The sequence below is a fragment of the Peromyscus californicus genome, unplaced genomic scaffold (genome assembly GCF_007827085.1).
Source record: "Peromyscus californicus insignis strain IS unplaced genomic scaffold, ASM782708v3 Scaffold_12__1_contigs__length_115047231, whole genome shotgun sequence".
Taxonomy (NCBI): Eukaryota; Metazoa; Chordata; class Mammalia; order Rodentia; family Cricetidae; genus Peromyscus; species Peromyscus californicus.
Genome location: NW_026294413.1, coordinates 44,571,941 through 44,587,402, shown reverse-complemented (window position 1 = coordinate 44,587,402; position 15,462 = coordinate 44,571,941). Strand labels below are relative to the sequence as shown.

The 15,462-nt window shown below is 49.1% G+C and overlaps 1 protein-coding gene across 1 annotated transcript; it reads right to left on the bottom strand.

The window, feature by feature from the left end:
- Positions 1 to 1,198: 1,198 nt before the first annotated feature.
- Positions 1,199 to 15,018, bottom strand: Rgcc (regulator of cell cycle). Its single transcript, XM_052732661.1, has 5 exons — positions 14,818 to 15,018; positions 14,047 to 14,232; positions 4,536 to 4,643; positions 2,851 to 2,913; positions 1,199 to 1,594 (listed from the first exon to the last, which is right to left on the bottom strand). The coding sequence occupies exons 1-5, from the start codon at positions 14,864 to 14,866 to the stop codon at positions 1,587 to 1,589; spliced, it is 414 nt and encodes a 137-aa protein (XP_052588621.1). The 5' UTR covers positions 14,867 to 15,018; the 3' UTR covers positions 1,199 to 1,586.
- Between the last annotated feature and the right edge of the window lie 444 nt (positions 15,019 to 15,462).

The window sequence follows — 15,462 nt, the reverse complement described above, 5'->3', positions numbered from 1 at the left end:
CATCAATCGTTAATCAAGTCAATGCTCCAAAGGTGTGCCCACAGGCCAACCTGATGGAGGCAATTCCTCAGCTGAGGTGCCCTCTCCCAGGTAACGCTCGTCTACTCAAGTTTACGAAACCAACCAGCACACCTGTGCTTGGGGGAGACGGCCTTTAAGAATGCAGGGACGTCAGCAGCACATCCGTCAAGACTGGACCAAGCCGCTCAGCACGGCCCAGATGAGGACGACGCACAGGTTGACGAACTGTTTGACGCTCTGCGTTCTCCTCAGTGGAGCAGCCGCTGAGAAGTTGCCCCCTTTCTGGAATAAACAACCTCCCACCCACGCTCAGGCAAGAAACTCTGACCAAACTCTGGGCCACACACAAGAAGAAGCTGTGAGGTTAAGGGGGGCGTCTTGCTGAGAAGGCCCAGCAGGAGAGGAAAGGAATGATGAACTGGGGTGTGTGTGAAAATGACTAAAATTCAGTGTGTGTGTGTGTGTGTGTATGAAACTACCAAACAATCAAAGAAAAAATGAAGTCTGAGGTTTTTGTTTTGTTTTTTAATGATTTGTTTAGTTTTATTTTATGTGTTTGAGGGCTTTTCCTGCATGTATGTCTGGGCACTAGGTACATGTCTGGTGCCTGAGGCGGTCAGAGGGTGTCATTAGATTCCCTGTAACTAGAGTTACAGATAGTTGTGAGCAACTTTATGGGAGCTGGGAATCCAACTGGGTCCTCCAGAAATGCAACCAGTGCTCTTAACTGCTGAGCCATCTCTCAGCCCCAAGGGGGGGAAGTTTTTGAATTTTTTTGAAATTTTATTTTTCTTTTATATGTATGAATGTTTGCCTGAATGTGTGTTTGTGCACCACATGCATGCAGTGCCAGAGGAAGCCAGAAGAGGGCGTCATATCCCCTGGCCCTGGAGTTTAGGACAAATGTGGTTGCCATGTAGGTGCTGGGCATTGAACCCAAATCCTCTAGAAGAGAGCATCGATTGCTCTTAACCACGGAGGCATCTGTTCAGCCCACAACGAAAAGGTTTTGAGAATGTAAGGATTAGAGTGCAGAGGAAGCTTCAGGACGCTGGCCACCCTCAAGTGAGTATAACCACAACACACGGTATTCTCACTGGGAATCCAGAGGCCCGTCATTCCTGCTAGAAAACTATTGAATGGAAATCTATTGGCAGTAATAAGAGAGCTTTCAGAGTAGATTCCAGTTTAAACTTTATTTGTATACAAAAATATATTATGATGGGAAAAGCTTATTACGGTCTCCAACTATATATAAGTAATTACAAATACTTCCATAAACGCATCTTAAATTATAGAAGAGCTATGTTTGAGGAGTAAAAACACATTAGATAGATCATCTGTTGAAATATGCTGCAGGCAGGTAAACAAGTCAATTCTACTGTCTGAGTTGCCCAGAGATGGGCCCAACGGCAAATGTTAGGGTGAGCCGAGGACGGCCACGGAGGGGGGGCCTTGGCTCTGTCCCCTCCTACAGCAGATCCCAGGAGCTGATTTTGCCAGGTCCTCAGAGTCTTCGGGAGTTTCACTCTTGTGGCCTAAGGACCCCGAACCCCTCGCTCCCTTCACATACCTGTAAAGGAGAGAGAGGGTTGGTTAGCCCTGCCAGACACTCACACACAATCCCCGTGCTTATCCACAGCACGTGGCCGTAGACGGGCACCAAGAGCCAAGTCAATAGCTAGCAGGCTTCCCGTGCAATGCACGTCTGGCTAACTGGACTGACTGGGAGGCCAGCGCAATCGGCACGAAGTAGGCAGGCTTGCTGCGCGGGCCTAATACCAACTGTGCTGCAATTAGAGTAATCTGTCGAAACAGGCCTAGGTCTGTCTTCTGATGCAGGATGGTGCAGCAGGGAAGCAAAGGGGGCAGTAAAACCATCCAGCAAATACAAAGTGGGAGAGTGATTTAAAAAAAACCGTGGCTATTTTAAATAGACTGTTTAACTTTTAGGTCTAAATGTTTAGAGTTTTATCTATCTGGCAGAATCAAACATAGAGGAGTACTTACAGAAAAATGATCACTTTCACTAAATAATTATGAAGCCTGAATAAAAAGTTCTCCAAGGCTTAGCAAGTCCCCCAAGTGAGGAGAGATGCTGAGGCCAGCATCCCTGCAAGCTGGGACTGAGCCTGCTGCCTCCTGCAATCTCGTCCTTTTGAAGAGGAGCCCACAGATGAGAGCGTGACAGTTCTTTCCGCTAACACCCCTCGACCCCCACCCGGTGTGTGCTGCAGTTTTGACCTGATGTCTTCAGTTTGGGGCCACACGAGATGGAGAACCAACAGTGTGATCCCAGATTAGAAGCACGCTGAATCTGGGTCACTGGCCAGTTGGCACGGGTATCCCAGCCTACTTTTGTTTGGCACTCAACACTCACAAAAATCTCACCAGGACCTTGCATCCTGCTTCAAACTTGGGGAATTACCCGAGTGCACGACCCCTATGGCTTGCTGGAGGAATGCTGTATGACAAATTGGCTCTCTCTCTCTCTCTCTCTCTCTCTCTCTCTCTCTCTCTCTCTCTCTCTCTCTCTCTCTCTCTCTCTCTCTCTCCTCCTCTCTCTCTCCTCCTCTCTCTTTTCTAAACAACATGCCACTGTCTGCTGCTGACCTGTGTGCACAGTTAGGAAAGCAACTCCAGTTACTCTCCTGCAAGCTTATCCTCCAAGCTGTTTTCTGGGCCACCAAGGTCCTGTTTCTACACCTAGAGAAGCTTGTGATGTAACTACCCCCCCACCCCCAGGCAAGCTGGGAAACATCACAGCACATTATCAAAGGCGTGGCTCAGTATTCCGAGTGATGTTTTAAACACCAAGCATGTACTCACTTGCTAATGTTCTGTCGAGATCGGCAATGAAGTCTTCCAGCTCTTTGGTGTCACCTAATTTGGCTGCAAAATAGAAAAAGAGTTCAGTTTCCCTTCCAGACACAGCTGATGGAGGATTTTTCCTGGGATGATGGGGTTTCCAGATTACGGAAACCTGTTGTCTTCAGAGATCTCACGGAGCACGCACACACACACGCACGCACGCACGCACGCACGCACGCACGCACACCCCGCACCAGTCCTTAGTGTCTCCAACTGGAGGCTAGCCTCAGTTTGCCCTGTAGCTCACTACCACCCTGAGCCACCTTCCTAGCCCGGAAGATGGATCTCTTCAGTGTCTTAAAAGTCTGGGAGACAGTGAGAGGAAGGCGCTTTCGCCGCTTGTGGAGGACAATACAGTGGCCCTCCAATGTGACAAGAGTGTAACTACTATTTCATGTCAGGTGGAACAGGGAACCTGAGGGCCCATCTCAGAGGCGCACAGACCTTTCATCTAGACATTGCTGTCTCTGTGGCCAGAGGTATATGCTTTCCTCTTCTGTATAGTTTGTCCGTCATTCATGCCTTCCTTGAAATGCATTGCTGAATATTTTCCTTCACTGGCCACAAATGGTTCATTGTTCTTAGTTTTCAGGTCCACTCGCCACAGTGGCTTTTTTTTTGTCCCTCCCTTCTGTAATTCCCACTTCTGGAGGATTAGGTAGCAGATCTGGGCACTATTTAAGTCACTCTCTAGACTGTTCTATCCCTGGAGTCCACAGATCCCTTACAGATTGGAGGCTGGACAATGGCCGAATCCCCCGTGGCTGCTAACATTTGTGTTGAGAAGAGAATTTAAAAATATCTCTTTCAAGAGCGAGGGAAGTTCTGTTTGCATGCCAGGTGGAGACAGGCGATGGGATCGTCGTATTTCTTTTAAAGTTGGTTCCATTTTTATTGCATTTTGTGAATATTCTCAGCAAGTTCAATTTTCCTTGGAGGGGGGACCTCCTTTTGTTCTCAAAAGGGCGCCTGTCCAATATAACAGAACATTCAGATCTCTAGCTGGGGAGACTTGGCCAATTCCAAAAACTAAGGACCAATTCATGGCCCTTTAAACCCTCTTTAGTCTGTTAATACTGCAGCAGAGACAGGGTGGGGCTGTTGTTTTGAATCGTGTCCATTTTAGTTTTTTAAAACATTCATTCATTCATTATTTGGTATGCGTGTACGTATGTATGTATGAACATATGTGCCCATGTGGAGATCAGAGGACGTCTACCAAGTAGGTTCCAGAGATCACACTCAGCTCCTCGGCAGGCTTGGCAGCAAGCACCCTTACCCACTGAAGCCATCTCATGGCCCCAGGTTAGATCATTCTTGTCTCATAATGACAGCTGCTGAATGAGTTAATGAAGCACTGCTGTAAACAGTTAATGAAATTTAAAAAAAAAAAATCTTCTCATTGCTACAAAGCCAGACTGCCGAGTTTTACATTAGGAAGCCAAGCTGGTCCGTCAGGCAAATAAGAAGCACTCCTCTCGGCCACAAGAGGGAATCTACACGTGGCCCAAATGCCATAAACAATGCACTCCGTCGGTCGCCCAGAACTATTTATCTTATCTGTTTGCTTTGTACTCTGTGAAAACTTGGTGGAGGATAACGGCGGGGGTGGGCGGGGATAAGAGTCCAGTTGGTGAGCTCACCTTTGCGAGGAGTGACAGAGGAAGTCAGCGGAGCCGGAGTGGAGTCCGTTGGCGAATTCAGTTTCTCATCGCTGAAGCTGAGGCTGTCCCGGTACAGTGAGTCGGCACCTTCAAGGAAGGAAGCCACAGTCATTACGAGGTGTGCTCACTGAACCAGACGCCTGCCAGTCTACAGTACCCCCCCCCCGCCCCCCGCCCTTGTGAATCTCCCCAAGAACCAGATGTTGCAGATCTACATAAGAAAACAGGCCAGTTTCCAATCTAGGAATTGATCGAAGGCAGGGAAAAGTGTGTGTGTGTGTAGGTGTAGGTGTGAGTGTGTGTATCCAGTGTGTGTGTGTGTAGGTGTGAGTGTGTGTATCCAGTGTGTGTGTGTAGGTGTAGGTGTGAGTGTGTGTATCCAGTCAAGTGCACTGACGACCCTGGCTCCTCCCAAACAGTGTGGTGGGTTAACAGGACCAGACCTCTGCTTCACAGGAGTCTACTGGCCAACTATCAAGCCAGGAAAGATGTAGCTTAGTTGGTAGGGTGCTTGTCCAGAAGGCATGAAGCCCCGTGTCCAATCCCCAGCACCACATAAATTAGACACAGTGGTGAAAGACTAGGCGTTGGACAGACTCCCTGGCAGGCAGACAGACAGACAGGCAGACCAGCCATGGTTAGATAATAAAGGTGGTGAAGTTCCTCAGTCTCCTGACTTGAGACAAAAACCTGGCAGCTTAAAACAAAGGCCTTGTAGGCTTCTGTCTCCCTGCAGGCCCCCTGCTGATGGACAGGGGCTCAGCAAGTTCAAGGCTGCATCAGGACATAATACACAACAGTTGTGGGCCAATCAGCCCTCCAATCTTTCTTCAAACTGACCAGCGCTAAAGTAGGGGCGGGAAAACTCTGCAGTCTTAGAAACAAACAAAAACAAAATAACAACCCAGCCCCGAGAAGAGACTGGATTTTTCAGCCTTTGCTTCACAGAGGATCTTTTTCTCTGTGTGTCTATAACACGTGTGTGTTTCCTCACCCCCCAGTAATCAGCATGTTTTCAACTGCTAATTCTGTCTGCTCCTGTTTGTTGAGATTTCTCTGCTGCTCTTGTTGCGCTCAAAGATTTTTCCTGCTTTTTTTGTTGTTGTTGTTTTGAGACAGGGTTTCTCTGTATAGTTTTGGTGCCCGTCCTGGCTCTTGCTCTGTAGACCAGGCTGGCCTCGAACTCACAGAGATCCGCCTGCCTCTGCCTCCCAAGTGCTGAGCTTAAAGGCGTGCTCCACCACTGCCCAGCTTTTTTCCCTGCTTTTTAATGCTTTAGCTGGCAGAGAAAACAAACCTCACCAAGCCCCGCCCCACCCCACCCCAAGGCACTGTGTCGGTGGCACACCAGTCAGTGGTACACCAGTGATCCCGCACTCTGGAGGTAGGAACAAGGGGGTCAGAAATTCAAGGTCATCCACCCTCAGCTACATTCTGAGTGAGGTCAGTCTGAAATCTGAAATACATGAGACTCTATCTTCAAAAGAAAAAAAAGGGGGTGGGGGGTTAGAGGACAGGCACTAAAGCGATGGCTCATCAGTTAAGAGTTAGCTGCTTTTTCCAGAGGACATGGGTTCGATTCCCAGCATCTACCTAGCAACTCACAACAATCTGTCACTACAAGTCTAGGGATCTAATGCCCTTTTCTGGCCTTCTCAGGCACCAGGCACCCAAGAGGTGCACAGAGACACATACAGGCAAAACACCCACACACATGAAAAAATAAACACTCAAAATGCAGTATTATTTTTCATGAAAAGGGTTCTCTTCCTTCTAAACACCTTTCAGATACAAGCACAATGTTGGGCCCCATGTCTAATGACTTCCCTCCCTGCTCATGAGTCTTGATCACACCAAGATGCTGCACTCTTGTCTCTGACAAACTGAAGTCAAGAACAAAGATTGTTTTTGTTCTCGGCTGTTCATCCGATACGATCAAGGGACTTCACAGTCCCTTCGAGTCTTATGCCTCAAATGTCAGAGCAGCAGCAGCAGGCAAAGTTCCAGCCAGGCCGGGCTGCACCAGGGCCAGGAGCAGCTCAGCTACTGCCTACTCAATGGGTGCTTTAAAAAGACCATATTCTCTGCCTCAGTTTACCCACCAATTAGATGGAAAGGTCGATTGGACAATCCTTCCACTCCCTCCCAGTTCTAACATTCTAAATCCTGCCGAAGAGGGGGAAGCCAGCCCTGCTCTGAGGAGGTAGCAGAGGCTCAGAGACAGAGGAGGTTAACGGAAGCAGGATGTGGCCCCAGAGGTGGTAGCGAGGGAGGAAGCCACTTTTCTGGTTAAAAAAAAAAACAAAAAAAAAACGGAAAGCAAAGTCAGCCAGAGTGTGGCAGGAGCTCTGGAAAGGCTTTTCAGGTGAGCAGCTGAATAAAGAGGGCCTGGCCAGGTCCCTACTTCCCTGGAGGCTCCTGTCCTTCAAGCCATTTCTCTCTAGTTCAGGGAGAGGCAGCACATCTTGTTTTCGTTCCCTTAACTCAAAATGAACTTGTCTGAATTACTTTTTAATGTGCTCAGAGTACGAGAAAATCAGGTTTCTGAAAGAAGTTTCTAGTCATGTGAGACTTGGGCGTATCCCTAAATGGCTGCCACACCTCCTCAGGTTGTCTTGTCTGGCTCCATGTCCTCTGTCTTCTGACCAGGACTCAGGTGCCCTCTGGTCACCCTTTCTGGCCTCTATACCCAACGAGCCCACTTCTCCAAACACCCCCAGAAGAACCTCATGAACAACCCTCACGATCTTCTCTTCCTTTGAGAGTTCCAGCCCAGGTCACCTTAAAGGACCACAGTCATTTTTCAGGGCTTTGATGATGAACCTATACTGAGGTCCTCAACATTGAACCTTAAACCCATGCTCCCCATCTAAAAATATCGTAACCAACCCTCACCGCTAGAATGGAAGTCTTTGACATGTGTGACCATGTTCTGGCAACACCAAGGACACTGCTGATCACTCCCATATGACTGTCCTGGGAAGTCTTATGATGAAGAAACAGGTCTGGCCCTAGCCTTACTTCCCAAGTGTACTTGACAATGGAGCACTTCGTAGCCCTCCTATTAATATCTCTTAGGACGTTGGAACTCTCTAGAACTTGAGTTGGAAGCCCTTCTGCTTGCTTTCTCAGCTGTTTACACCTGTAGAACAGCAGTAGCGGTAGCAATCCCCTGCACACAGGAAGGTACCAGCACATCTGTTGCAGATCCCTGGATGAGCATCACTTGATCACTGTCAATAACCAGGGGCTCACCACAAATACAAAGAAACCTATGAGGAGAAGACAGAATCACCTTTGAGGGCAAGAAAACCACCGAGGGACTCAGGGAAGCAGGCTATGAGCCAGGAGGAGGGAATACCAGCCCCCATGTCACAATATCCTTGTCTCTTGAAAGAGGAGATCCAAGAACATCGCCCCATCCTTGGACCAGTCTCATTATAGGTAGTTGTGAGCCACCATGTGGTTGCTGGGAACTGAACTCAGGAGAGCCAAGAGAAAACTGCATACGTGCATCTCAGGTCTTAAGGGTCCCCGCCACCCAGGGGCATGTACCTCAAGCTCATAGGCAGGTGTAACTATTACTAGGGGCGGTGCTTTAGGGCATGGCTCAAATGGCCACCACTACAGACCAGAGTTCCAGCTCTGAGACTCACTAGCCTAGAGCTTAAAGGCCGCCCGCCCCTCGCACTGCCCTATCTCCCCGAACAGCTGGCCCTGGAGAACCACTTTCAATACACCACACCTCTTTCCACCCCACCCTGCATACACCACGGCCGAGAAAAAACATCCAAGAGGAGGAAGGGAGATTTCAATCCAGATATGGTGGGGCCAGAGGCTGTGGAGAAGAAGCCATGGTCTCAGGACCATCCTTCAAAATCTAGTTCGTATGAAAAATCCCTCAACCCAAGCACTTTCCTCAAGGTCAGAGTATAGACAGAATCTGATTTACGTGACAAATAAATTCAGTGGTAAGTCAGACTATTTGATCTGTAGTTGCCTCAGAGCTAATGAACTCATACTGCTCTCCCAGTGAGGGAGGTAGAGGAAATAAAACACAGCATCTACATAAACATGTACCTAGAGAGGCAGGCCAGCATAGCCTGGGTTCCCTTCCCTTCTCCCTGCTCTCCATGTATACACACACACACACACTATCTCACATTCTGTCAGCCCATTACCACTCCGTAGTTCTACCCTCTTTCCGTGTCTTCACACACCCTAGGCCAACTCCAGACTCTGGTGTGCTTGACCTTCAACTATGAAGAAGAAATGAACTCCCAGGATCTTGGACCAAGTTGCCCTGCCTGGATCCCCCTGTGGCAATAATTTACTCATGGCAATTACTGGGGGCTGGAGCACAAAGGAAAGAGAAACCCAGGTCCCAAGTCCCTGAAGCTAGGCCCCTGTGGGGGGGGGGGGGGGAGCAGAGGCCACAGGAAAACAATAACAACCTAGGCATTCTGTGTAGGATGCCTGTGGCTTCATAATGGGTTGATTTTCAAGTTCCTAGCAAAATAGAGAACAGCATGTACAGAATGGAGGGCATTATCACTGGGAAGAAAACAATCAAGATTCCTAGCCCTGGCTTCCCATGTTTTCGGATTGTAACAAAATTTTTTTTTAAGTTTCTCTTCAGAGGTGACCATGAACAAATCCGTAACTCGGAAATACTCAAACTCTAAACTTCTTTACCCAATATTTGCCCCCACAGGCTTTTATTGAGAGCCTGCCTGAACAGAATCTTATGCTAGAGGTTGTGGTAGATGACTAGGTAAGCAAGGCCCAAACTCTTGTTCGGGTCGCTCCCTTAGAACCCTAGTTCTTGCAAAAATAAGATTCAGCCAGTCTGATAAAGTGCCAGCAGTGTGTCTCTGGCTGATAGCACATATATGTGTGTATGTATTGCTACCCCACCCTGTTATATGGTATTGTTACTAATTAGTAGGATCAAAGGACTCAGCAGTGATGACTTGGGGGACCTTCCTATGTGTGAAGTGGACCTTAAAACATCTCCTTCAGACTGCCTTGAAGCCCCACCTCCTCAGTAGTATCAAATCCCCACTATAAATGTCCTTTTAAATTCCTGGTCCATTTAATGCATTCAAGTCTCAGATCTGGGACTGAGTGTCCTAAGGGACCATCAAAAGAAATAAAAGCATATTACAGACACAATGTCCTAAGTTTAGGTATGCCCATCAAGCATAAGAAACTCCACAACAGAAGCTTTGTTTAAAAGAAAGGCATATATATATATATATACAATTTTAATTTGGGGGGCTGGGAGAAAGGTAATTTAGGGTTAGAACTGACATGCGCTACTCCCGAGAAAAGTAAAACCACAAACAGTGAGCCTTTCCCAGAGTGCCTGTAAATATAGAACCATCCCACACATCTGCAGCAAGCGAACTATAGTCATTACCAAGAAAAAAAAAAAAGTCCCGGGTCTGTGTCACTGTTCCCACAGGGAATGGCAGGGATGAGGTCTCTCTTCTCCTCCAAATCTAAATTCTGACAGCTTCAGAGAAGAGTGGCACGGGGGGTGGGGGGGTGGGGGGGGTGGAGTCCTGGCTCTCAGTTTGATCATTGTGCCCAGCTCCCCTCTGGAGTGGCCCTGACCCTCTAAGAAAGTTTGCCAGGTATTGGAGTATAACAGCTGCCACTCACTCGGCTCCTAACATGGTACCAGGTGTCCGGAGGTCTCCTACCTAGCCTCAGCCTCTCACATCCTGACAAGATCAAGCTCTCGGCTCCTCAGCTCCATTAATCACTGGTTTGGTTAACTGTCACTCTGGTTTCTAGAGTTCCTGAAGTCTCCTCTTTCAGGGCCAGACCAGAATATAAGCAAAAACATTTGGAGGTTCTAAGTCTTGCTATGGTAAAGGACCTAGTTCCTTATTCTCCCCAAATATCTACAATATCATCATAGCCACAGCATGCACAGTAGACCTCAGGCCTTTCCTATTAAACAGCAGAACACTTTCACTCTCAAAGGATAAATGTTTGTGAAACTCTAATATATAAGAATCACACTCGGTTCCATCTTTCAAAGCTTAAGTCAATATAATAAACTGTTTATGAAGTCAACCAGTAGATGCATACATTGACACACAGGTTAAAATTTGGAATATAAGGAGTGAAAATTTTTATTAAACCCACTTAAAGACTTACGTTGTACTTTCAAAGTTAAAAACAAAAATTACTGAAAAAGAGCTGGGCATAATGGCACACACCTTTAATTCCAGAACTTGGGAGACAGAACCAAGAGCATCTCTGAGAGTCTAAAGCCCAGCCTGGTCTATATAGTGAGTTCCAGAACAGCCAGGGGTACATAGTAAGACTTTGTCTTGAAAGAACCTAAGTAAATAAAATTATACACACACATACACACACACACACACACACACACACACACACACAGAGAGAGAGAGAGAGAGAGAGAGAGAGAGAGAGAGAGAGAGAGAGAGAGAGAGATTCTAAAAACAAAAAACAACCAAGGATGTTCAGTTTCTACAGCACCTCAAAGGGTCCAGCCTGAAAATCACTTTCCTAGCTCCCAACTGCATTGCCCTTTTATTGAGACACTTAAAAACTGTTCTTAATAGAGTGCTGTGGGAAAGACCCAGCCCCTTTTAAAATCATTTCCACTTATTGCTGATGTGAATGTATGTGTCTGCGCATGTGAGCACAGGTGCCCTTGGAGGCAGAAGGTGTCAGATCCCCCTGGAACTGGAGTTCCTGGCAGCTGTGAGCTGCCCCACATGGGTGCTAGGAACTGAAGTCTGATCCTATTTTTAACCCCTGTGCCATCTCTCCATTCCTGTAACCTAATTTTTGTGGGTTTTTTTTTGTGTGTGTGTGACAGAGTTTCTCTGTGTAGCTTTGAAGCCTGTCCTGGAACTCACTCTGTAGACCAGGCTGTCCTCGAACTCACAGAGATCTGCCTGTGAAACCTAATTTTTTTAATGAGGGGAAAGGTCTTTTTCAAAAATCAGGCATTTAAAAATTAAAAAAAAAAATCAGGCATATTCATCACTGATGCCCACTGACCTTTGATCCTGAAAGCCTTGAAAAGGACCTGCAATACCATGTATCCAAAGACACGTGATCTGAGCACAGTGGAGCCCCAGGATACTCCCAGACTCTGGTTCACATTCTAGCCGACCACCTGTGATGACGGAGCAAGACCATAGAAGGCCAGCCTGTGTTCTGTTATTTTATCAAAGAGATGAACGAAGAGAAAAGTGCCTAACCTGGAGGACTGTGGCAAAGATTATGTGTGATAGATAACATTCAAAGACCAGCAAGAGATGACTGAAGTCAAGAGCAAGCAAGTTATGATTATAGCAACCCTCGAGAGGGCTTGGTAGAAGTGAGCTACCTGCCGCTGCCACCATTATAAACCTGGCTGGCCCTCTCTGGAGTGATGTTTCAGTGGGCTGTGCCTCTCCCAGGCATTCTCTTCCTCCAAACAGATAAATGAAATGTAACAAATGTCTGCAATCCATTTCTGGAGACAAGTAAGACATATGTATTGTGTGTCCTTAAGAAAGCATTATTTAGATACACACAAATCCTGCCAAGACTATTTCTGAGCAGGGAACAACCCACCACAATGACAGCAAAGACCAAGGTCATCGGGCTTTCTTAGTTCCTTCCCATTACTTCTCCAACCATCACACTAACAGTTGAAGGTTAACAACAAAAGCAGAAAGTGAAATACGCAGAGAGATACCCTAAGAAAAACAACAAATTCTATCAACTATCTCCCAAACTATTAAGAAACTGTCTCTAGTGAATTCTCTTTCTAAGACTCCTAAAAACACATCCTAGATCTGGAATCCCTCCTGGCAGAACATATTGATGCTGTCCGCCATAACTGCACAAGGTCAGACCCTAGTCCAGCAGGAGGCTTTGGTGTTGTAAGGAGCTGCCCTTGGCCACAGAGCAGCAGTGACAGACCCAGTCTTTTCTTCTGTGGAGAAGAGAATTTATACATGATGGATAACTTGCCCACCAACCCAATGGAAGGAGATAATATTCAAGTTATGCCAGGTATTGAGACAAATTTCCAATGCAAGGCTTCGCTTGGAATGCTGGGAATAAGCAGTCAGGTCATTAGCATCAGAATGCAAAAGTTGTAAATGGAAACAAACAGCTGACCCCGCCCTCTTCCATTCCCCGCCCACCCTCACCCCCCACCTCCTAAGTCACACCAAGTCACACCTCGGTCTGTGCAGGCAGCTATGGAAAATCCAGAGAGAGCTCAGGGTGACTCAAACCCTGACCAGGACGTTAGCCCTTATCCCTTCCCAGGAGGACAGCTCAGGTGCAGATCTCACACTGATCTTCACCCAGCCACAAGGAAGAACTCTCTAGAATTCACAACAGCAACATGTCTTTTACTCCGAAATGAGGGACTGCACTGTGGGTGATGTCTGTGCCTGCAGCCTGTCGAGGGAGTGAGTGCTCACGAACAAACGGAATTGAAAATTCACACCGGAAAACAGTGAGCAAGCCAGGATTTGAAAGACAATTGTAATAAGAAGTCACTAAATAACACTGTTCGACAACTAAACAGATCTCCAGAATCTTGCAGGTCACTTGAGTTATTGAAACCCCCCTCACTCCCCCTCCCCCTCCTTTTCTTTCTACCAAGGTTGTTAGGATTCAAAGCATCGTGGGAAAGGTTACCAGGAAGAACCTCTCTGCTGGCAACCTGGAGGGTGGGCCTGCCTGAAACCCAGTACTTGAACTCAGCAGCTCAGGGGGAGGATTGTTTCAAAATTGCCTGGAGTGGCGACACAGCCTGGGAGTTCAGAAGAAAGTGAATGAAGTTATTTCAAAAATTCCCAAAACAGCAGCTTATGAAATCATTTTGGTTTCACACATGTTTCATTATTGTGCTCACTCGTGTCCCCAAGTCCCCCGCGCACCCATTCTGGAAAAGGAAAGGGAGGGCGCTGTTGGTTTAGTGCTGACCTAGGTGCATGGAACCCTAGGTCTGACCCCCAGCACTGCCTACACGGAACGGGCTGGCTGGCACTCCTCTGATCCCAACACCTCCTGAAGCCCAAGGAAGGAGGATCAGAAGTCCAAGGTCGTCCTCAACTACGTAGATCTCCTTGGGAGAGTCTCAATAAAATTTAAAAAATGCAGAGCAGGGAGAAAAGCAGGGAAACTGTTGGAAGAGCCAGCTGGGGTCCCAGGAGTTCTTACTGACTGCACAAACCTTCAGGCCTCATGGCAGACACCTGCCGTGACAGGGAGACCCACAGTCCCTCCCAAGATTGCCTTCATGGCCCCTGTACACCTTGGGCTTAAATCTCAGAAAGTCAACTTTCCAAGCATCTTAGAGCTGGTGCAGGGCCTCGGGTCTGAGTTTCCCCCGGACACCGTGCCTCAGTTTACAGATTAACTCAGCTGACACTAGAGCCCTAGGAAGAAGCCAGAGCCCTGGGGTCACTGACTTCAACCGGGCCTCACTTACTCTCTGAGTCGCTGAAGCCGCTGCTGTCACTGACGCTGGCGCTGCTGCGCCGCTTCATGCGTTCGAGGTGCTCCTCGTAGTGGAAGTGGCGGGCGTGGAAGGGCGATGCGAAGTCGGCCAGCACCGCGTCGAACTCGCACAGCACGTCCGTCAGGTCTGCAGCGGCCGCTGAGTCCATGGCCGGGGCTGGGGGCGGGCACAGGGAGCTCAGATGATGGGAGCGTGGGTAGGGGTGACTCTGCCCCTGCCCGGGAGGATCTGGATGGAGAGGCGGTCACCGGACTAGGATGGCTAACTTCACTCTTTGAGTTTGCCAGTGGCAGCCGCGCAGTTACCTCGGAACCTCTCAACCACCCTCCAAAGCGCCTGTCACCAGGGGAGCAGCCGCCTCCGTGGGTGGAACTGAAAGTCTGGAAGTCACCTAGCCCACCCCACGCGCTTTCCTACTTGTGCCCACGCTCACTCCCTGCAGCGAGTGGCGGAGGGAAGTCTGAGTCAGACAGCACCCGTTACGTGTCAGGCTCAGATCCTTGTCCCGAATGGGAAACCAGACTGAGCTGGCGCCGGCCGTGCGCCCCGGAGATGGGGGAGCGGAGAACGGAAGGGTGGGCAGTGGAAAGGGACCATCGCGACCCCTGTTCTCTCGCCCCTACCTGCAGGCTCAGGTTCTCAGGGGCCCCGGGACTCGGGGTGTAGTTTAGCGTGGACAGAGTCCCTGGCTTCGATCCTGGGGCGTAGAGATGGAGGGGGGCACCCCAACCCGGCACTCACCTGCGGCCGCCACCGCCGCTGGGCTGCCCTGGGTCGAGGGCGGCTTCATGGAGCAGTCGCTTGCCGACACGCGTGGCAGAGATGCTGCGAGACGCTGGCCCTGGTGGCTGGCTGCCGCCTTGCCCTGCAGTCCGCTCGGGTCGCACTGCCTCACTCCTTAGCCTGGCCGAGAGCTGGCTCCTCGCTTGCGCCGCCAGCCGCCAGCCGCACCGTCTTATAGCCCCGGGCGGGGGCGGGGCGGGGCGGGGCCGCCGAGTCTGTCCCAGACGACCTAGGGGACGCCCCTGTCCTCCCCCCCCCCATCCCCTACCCCGGCACCGCCCTCGCCACGCGCCCGCCGACCCAGAACCGCAGTGACGACTTGTGTCGCCCCGGAGCCCGGGTTACCGCCCCAAATATTTACCCGCCGCTTTCCCCCCGCCACCCTGACAACCTGACCCACGAAAGTGTCATTGCTGGCCTCAGAGTTCCCCAAGAGTTTATCCTGCTTCCCGCCGAGCCTTTTGGACCCACAGTTTCCTTATCTATGAAACGGAACTGCAAATGCAGAGCCTCCTTGCTTGCTACAAAAATAAAGGAACCGAGGGCCTCAGTAGGTTGTACGAGGGCAGGGTCCCCGCCCGATTTTCTCAAGGGATTTACAAG

Bases quoted from the DNA above. Each gene is read 5' to 3' on its own strand.
- Rgcc (XM_052732661.1), bottom strand. From the start codon at position 14,866: ATGAAGCCGCCCTCGACCCAGGGCAGCCCAGCGGCGGTGGCGGCCGCA. The intron at 14,233-14,817 runs GTGAGTGCCGGG...GCCCGCCCCCAG, and splicing joins AGCGGCGGTGGCGGCCGCAG to CCCCGGCCATGGACTCAGCG. The intron at 2,914-4,535 runs GTGAGCTCACCA...TCTATTTTGCAG, and splicing joins CTCTGTCACTCCTCGCAAAG to CCAAATTAGGTGACACCAAA.